Source organism: Centroberyx gerrardi, chromosome 7 (assembly GCF_048128805.1).
Source record: "Centroberyx gerrardi isolate f3 chromosome 7, fCenGer3.hap1.cur.20231027, whole genome shotgun sequence".
NCBI classification, from domain to species: domain Eukaryota; kingdom Metazoa; phylum Chordata; class Actinopteri; order Beryciformes; family Berycidae; genus Centroberyx; species Centroberyx gerrardi.
In genome coordinates this window covers 34,006,621-34,014,120 of record NC_136003.1, presented here as the reverse complement: position 1 = coordinate 34,014,120, position 7,500 = coordinate 34,006,621, and the positions used below count along the sequence as shown (strand labels likewise).

Here is a 7,500-nt window from a genome sequence, read left to right as displayed (position 1 = left end):
ACCCCTGACCCCTGACCTGTGATCTCTGACTTCTGACCCCTGACCCCTGACCTATGACTCAGTGTTAGGCCCAATCCCAATGTCCGCACTGACTCACGGACTTTGACGTGCGTTCCCGACAGTCCGCAGGGTTCAGGACGTCCCGCTGTGAAGTCGGTGCGAGGGCTCACTGGCGGACTTTATGAGCCCTTTATGCAGACTTTCAGCAAGTCCGCATTTCTGGAGACTTTGCTTGAGGGAATTACCCACAGTTCATAGCGTTTGTGACTTTAATATTCATGTATGTGGAAAATTTCTGCCAATACACCCGATACAAAAGAAAAAAAAAACATAATTAAGGAAAAATAACGGATCGAAAGGATCAAACTACATGCAAGATACAGTTAAAAGAGAAAACACTGCAACATTAAAACAGAATAAACAGCTCACTTTAGAAAAAAGAAAGTTAAGTTTTCCTAAACGTTTAAGAAAGATGTTAGATGCTGCTAATATAAGCAGCATGTAATATAGCCTTTATGTGCTTATCTGTGCTCATTAAGCTTTATTAAAAGTACCTTTTGTTTTCAATGTACCTCCTACTGTTTCTTTTTTTTGTTTTTTTACATATTTTACATATTGTAATGATGTAGTGCAGGCTAACCTCTAGTAGAATGAAGAGTATTTTCTACATCCATTAGCACAGTATAAACTTTGCAATGTTACAAAACATATACCTAGGGCTATTTAACATTGTTCATCAACATTTTTTTCATTTTAGTTTAATAATGCTGTTTTGACAAAAGCGCAATCAAAGAGTAAATTACAAATGGATTAATTGACGGGCGATAACGTCGTCAAGGCAACACGTGATGCCACAAAGTGCCGTCCCACTCCTCCTGAACCCTCATGACTTCTTCAGGTGACGTCAGTTCAGTCCGAGGGCTCGGGGCTCGGTCCGAGGGCTCGGGGGTCGGTCCGAGGGCTCGGTCCGAGGGCTCGGGGCTCGGTCCGAGGGCTCGGGGGTCGGTCCGAGGGCTCGGGGCTCGGTCCGAGGGCTCGGGGCTCGGTCCGAGGGCTCGGGGCTCGGACCGAGGGCTCGGGGGTCGGTCCGAGGGCTCGGGGCTCGGTCCGAGGGCTCGGGGGTCGGTCCGAGGGCTCGGGGGTCGGTCCGAGGGCTCGGGGCTCGGTCCGAGGGCTCGGGGCTCGGACCGAGGGCTCGGGGCTCGGTCCGAGGGCTCGGGGCTCGGGGCTCGGTCCGAGGGCTCGGGGGTCGGTCCGAGGGCTCGGGGGTCGGTCCGAGGGCTCGGGGCTCGGGGCTCGGTCCGAGGGCTCGGGGGTCGGTCCGAGGGCTCGGGGGTCGGTCCGAGGGCTCGGGGCTCGGTCCGAGGGCTCGGGGCTCGGACCGAGGGCTCGGGGCTCGGTCCGAGGGCTCGGGGCTCGGGGCTCGGTCCGAGGGCTCGGGGCTCGGGGCTCGGGGCTCGGTCCGAGGGCTCGGGGCTCGGTCCGAGGGCTCGGGGCTCGGGGCTCGGTCCGAGGGCTCGGGGCTCGGGGCTCGGGGCTCGGTCCGAGGGCTCGGGGCTCGGTCCGAGGGCTCGGGGCTCGGGGCTCGGTCCGAGGGCTCGGGGCTCGGGGCTCGGTCCGAGGGCTCGGGGCTCGGTCCGAGGGCTCGGGGCTCGGTCCGAGGGGGGCGTTGGGATTGGGCCGTTTTCAGCGTTTTTGGCTCCTGACCCCTTAATGAAGCGATGCCTCCTCAGGGGTCAGAGGTCACAGAGTCCTGCTGTTGATCCACTCATTATAATACTGACTGCTGATGAGTCATATTATATTATCAGAGAGAGAAGAATCATCTGAGAACAACAAGTTCATTGGTTTATTTTTCATGAAGTGACAAATCAGAAATATTCAGAGTAATAATGACAACGAGACATTTAACATTAAAGCATCAGTCGGTCAGATGGATGAAGCAGAGTGAACAGAATGTGACTGAAAACAGAAGAACACTTTACATAGAAATATATGAGCTGCAGCATCATGAAGGAGAAGAAAACAACAAACTGAGACCAAGAGGGAATGAATGAAAAATATGCATGTTATGAAAAAATATTCAAATATTAATAAATATGTGTGTGTTATGTGACAATGAGAAGAACATTAGAAGATGAAGAAGCGGACAGGAAGGCTTTTATTTTGAGCTGCTGCTATCAACAGGAAACAGACTGACTGACACACCGCCTGTCTGTCATCTGTCAGAGCACACACACACACACACACACACACAGACACACACACACACACACACACACACAGACACACACACAGACACACAGACACACAGACACACACACACACACAACTCTGTACTTCCTGTGTATGATAAGGAGGCTTTATAAAGCTGAGGAAAACTCATAACTGCTTCACTCTGCAGACACACAGAGAAAGAGAGAGAGACAGGCAGAGAGAGAGAGACAGAGAGAGAGAGAGAGAGAGAGAGAGACACAGAGAGAGAGAGACAGAGAGAGAGAGAGAGAGACAGAGAGAGAGAGAGAGAGAGAGAGAGAGAGACAGAGAGAGAGAGAGAGAGAGAGAGACACAGAGAGAGAGAGACAGAGGGAGAGAGAGAGAGAGACAGAGGGAGAGAGAGAGAGAGAGAGAGAGACAGAGAGAGAGACAGAGAGACAGAGAGAGAGAGAGAGACAGAGAGAGAGAGAGACAGAGAGACAGAGAGAGAGAGAGACAGGCAGAGAGAGAGAGAAACAGAGAGAGAGAGACAGGGAGAGAGACAGAGAGAGAGAGAGAGAGAGAGACACAGAGAGAGAGCGACAGAGGGAGAGAGAGAGAGAGACAGAGGGAGAGAGAGAGACAGAGAGAGAGAGAAAGAGAGAGACAGAGAGAGAGAGAGACAGGCAGAGAGAGAGAGAGACAGAGAGAGAGAGAGAGAGAGAGACAGACAGGCAGTCAGACAGACAGGTGAGATGGCTGTGTGTAGGTGTGTGTATGTGTGTGTGTTGGTGTGTGTGTGGTCAGGTGTGTATGTGTGTCTGAACCTGCTGGACGAAGCGTCCGTCTTCAGCGGACCGACAGGAAGTCTGTTCGGATTCTCTGCCGACTTTCACCGAATCAACGACACGTAAGTCTGGCCCCGCCCCCTCGTTAACTCGTTAACACATCCATTCATCAACGGACTAATTAACTGACCGGCTAATCCTCACTCCTTATTGGATGATTTAACCATTCTCTGGTTGGCCTATGGCGGCTTGTTCCAGTGATTAACCAAGCTGATATATATCTGGTGTTGCCCATTGCCTTTAGAACTGATGATGGTCTTTTCACTGAAACGTTTTCTGTTTGTGCACTTTTCTTTTTTTGCACTTTTTTTCACTTCATCACCATTTAAATAAATTGTGGCATTTTTTGCATCAGTTGGCCTGTTTTTGGTCTTTGACCTTTATAGTGTGCAAATTCTTTTTGATCTTCTATGTCTAGTGCTCTCCACTGATTTGACTGTTTGCACCTGTGTGAGGGTGATTATTGACGCCTGTCCTGTGTGAGGGTGATTATTGACGCCTGTCCTGTGTGAGGGTGATTATTGACGCCTGTCCTGTGTGAGGGTGATTATTGACGCCGGTCCTGTGTGAGGGTGATTATTGACGCCTGTCCTGTGTGAGGGTGATTATTGGCGCCTGTCCTGTGTGAGGGTGATTATTGACGCCTGTCCTGTGTGAGGGTGATTATTGACGCCTGTCCTGTGTGAGGGTGATTATTGACGCCTGTCCTGTGTGAGGGTGATTATTGACGCCTGTCCTGTGTGAGGGTGATTATTGACGCCTGTCCTGTGTGAGGGAGTGGACGGCGACAGTCTGTCCACCCTGAGGAAGACGGTGTTTCTGTCCAAACGTTGTTTTTTTAAACAATAAAGAATTGTGCATTGGAGCTGTGGGAGAGCGGCTGCAATGTTTTACTTAATAACTGAAGTTACACCTCATCTGGCTTAAAACACAGGGAAGCGTGTTTGATATGCTTGAGTTTTATTTTATTTGTGCGCTGTGTTTTGTTGTCTTGTTGTGTAATGATATTTTGTTCCTTTATTTAGTTTTAACTTTTACTGTTTTAACTATTTGTGTGTTCTTTGTGAAGCACTCTGTAACTTTGTTAAAATAAGTGCTATACAAATAAAGTTTATTCTCATTATTATCATTATTATTATTATTGACAATGAACTTCTGTTTGAAAAATGGTTGAAGTCAGCCTCCTGGTGGTCAGTGCAGGCAGGACAGCCTGCTGATGTCAGCAGTCCCAGATAAGAAACATCTAAATTATCAGTTAAATTCACACAGACATCAAGTCTGCTGACGACAGGCCGGTCATATCTGCTGCTTGTTTATCGTCGATTTTAAATTGATAAAACAAAATAATGTTGAATGTGGGCGTTCCAACGAGTGTTAGAAGCGAGACGTTTCCCTGTTCTTTCACTTGAGCACATGACCCGGACCGACCAATCATGTTGGAGGGTCACTGTGCTGCGGGTTCAGTACTGCAGTTAGTCATCAGTTAGTATTAGTTAGTATTTACTGTTTGAAGTATGGAGACAGATCAGTGCCAGATTGTATTTGAATTGCATGAATTTGAATTTGTTGATTAAATTGATTTGTTGAATAAATTAATCCTAAAATTGCAATTATATATTTGTATAGCAGGAATTCAGGCCATTGCATTCCATCTTAAATTGCACCTTAAAAGTAAAATTTCTGAATTAATTTATGAATTATTGTATTTTTTTTTTTAGTTTATTATTGTATTCAATAAACCCATTGTATGATCTTTCCATGCAGCTGATCAACATCAAACAAACTAAATATTTCCAGATGAATCTTCATATCAACAAAATAAACAACAACAATCTCTTTTCCTCTGCAGGGCCTTCGTTCTCATTGGAGCTCCCAGAGCCAACAGCAGCCAATCAGGAGTGAGGGAGGGAGGGGGCGTGTTCCTCTGCCCCTGGTCACCTAGGGGAGGGGCCTGTGACATCATCGACTTTGATCTGAAAGGTGACCTTTGACCTCATATAACACTTCGCTCCGTAATCCCAGTGAAGAGCGCTCTCAAGGGGATTATAGCTACCACAAGAGTTACCATAGCAACCAATAAAGATCGCTAACTAGCTCATTGGCTACCACAAGAGTTACTATAGTAACCAATGAAGATCGCTAACTAGCTCCTTGGCTATCACAAGAGTTACCATAGCAACCAATAAAGATCGCTAACTAGCTCCTTGGCTACCACAAGAGTTACCATAGCAACCAAGAAAGATCGCTAACTTGCTCATTGGCTACCACAAGAGTTACCATAGCAACCAAGAAAGATCGCTAACTAGCTCATTGAACTAGACTGAACTGGACTGAACTGGACTCAGACAGGACTCAAACTGGACTGAACTGGACTGAACTGGACTGAACTGGACTCAAACTGGACTCAAACTGGACTGAACTGGACTGAACTGGACTCAGACTAGGCTGGACTGGACTGAACTGGACTCAAACTGGACTCAAACTGGACTGAACTGGACTGAACTTGACTGGGCTGGACTGGACTGAACTGGACTCAAACTGGACTCAAACTGGACTGAACTGGACTGAACTTGACTGGGCTGGACTGGACTGAACTGGACTCAAACTGGACTCAAACTGGACTGAACTGGACTGAACTTGACTGGGCTGGACTGGACTGAACTGGACTCAGACTGGACTGAACTGGACTGAACTTGACTGGGCTGGACTGGACTGAACTGGACTCAAACTGGACTCAAACTGGACTCAAACTGGACTGAACTGGACTGAACTTGACTGGGCTGGACTGGACTGAACTGGACTCAAACTGGACTGAACTGGACTGAATTGGACTGAACTGGACTGGACTGGACTGAACTGGACTGAACTTGACTGGGCTGGACTGGACTGAACTGAACTGGACTCAAACTGGACTCAAACTGGACTCAAACTGGACTGAACTGGACTGAACTTGACTGGGCTGGACTGGACTGAACTGGACTCAAACTGGACTGAACTGGACTGAATTGGACTGAACTGGACTGGACTGGACTGAACTGGACTGAACTTGACTGGGCTGGACTGGACTGAACTGAACTGGACTCAAACTGGACTGAACTGGACAGAATTGGACTGGACTGGACTGGACTGGACTGGACTGGACTGGACTGGACTGAACTTGACTGGGCTGGACTGGACTGAACTGAACTGGACTCAAACTGGACTCAAACTGGACTCAAACTGGACTGAACTGGACTGAACTGGACTGGACTGGACTGGACTGAACTGGACAGAATTGGACTGGACTGGACTGGACTGGACTGGACTGGACTGAGGTGTTCCGGTCTGGTTGGTGTTACCAGTGAAATGAAAACCTGCAGCCTGTGAGGCTTTAGAGGAAAGTGAAGTCTGTAATACAAAATAAATACAAAATAAATATGTGGAGGAAATTAACATGAGACACATTCAGGAGAAAAGTGGTTAAAATTGGAAATGAATACAAAATAAATAAAAAAACCCACACAAACGTAAAGTCGGTGTTGTTGGAAGTGACTCTTCTTCTACTGTCGTCTTCATTACAAGTAGAATTAGAACTTGTAACAGAACATCACAGGAAGTAGAACTTTAATCAGCAGGGAACCAGAAGCTGGTGTGTGATGTCACTACAGGAGCCTGGACAGATTCTGATTAAATATGTTTGACTGTGTGTGTGTGTGTGTGTGTGTGTGTGTGTGAGTGTGTGTGTGTGTGTGTGTGTGTGTGTGTGTGTGTGTGTGTGTGTGCAGGCGATGAGGACTACAGCAGTGCTTCTCTGCTCTATCAGGCCTCTAAGAGTCAGCAGTGGTTTGGAGCTTCGGTGCGATCAGTCAGCAACACACACATACTGGTGAGCGCACGCACACACACACACACACACACACATACACACACACACACACACACACACATCCTGTTGTACCTTTTTTTTTATTTTTTATTTTTACGTTTATTAATTCATGCTGGCAGTAAGGTATACTGAAAACTACACAGAATTTTACATCAGAAACTTTAAGATCATAAAACAAACATAAAAAGGCACATAAAAAAAAAAAAAATGTGTCGACCTGAAACAAGATAAATTAAAAAAAGAAAAATTAGAAGTATGTTTACATACAAGATTACTAACAATAAGTGGAGCTCAGACTATATTTTAGAACATGACAGTGTCGCCTCTAGAGAGCTGTTTAAAGTGATAAAACAAAAAAACATAAATAAGTAAATAGATTTAAATAGTTACTTCCTACACAGTTTATCAAAAAGGAGGCGAGTATACACAGACTATATTCTCATCACCTGCTTTATAAAAAAATGGACAAGCTCTTTTAAGATGCTTGATTAATTAGCCTAACTCCATGATGTTGGATAGGGGGATCGCTCGTGACAACCCTATATCATCTGCATATCCCGTGTGGAGCGTGTCCTTAACCCTGTAAAGCCC

The 7,500-nt window shown here is 46.6% G+C and overlaps 1 protein-coding gene across 1 annotated transcript in view; it reads left to right on the top strand.

The window, feature by feature from the left end:
- Nucleotides 1-2,463: 2,463 nt before the first annotated feature.
- itga2b (integrin, alpha 2b) overlaps nt 2,464-7,500 on the top strand; it is a 20,966-nt gene continuing 15,929 nt past the window's right edge. The window contains exons 1-3 of the mRNA XM_078284559.1: nt 2,464-3,106; nt 4,894-5,024; nt 6,809-6,909. Of these exons, the coding sequence (XP_078140685.1) occupies nt 2,952-3,106; nt 4,894-5,024; nt 6,809-6,909 (387 nt within the window). The 5' untranslated portion in view covers nt 2,464-2,951. The remainder of the gene's footprint in view (nt 3,107-4,893; nt 5,025-6,808; nt 6,910-7,500) is intronic.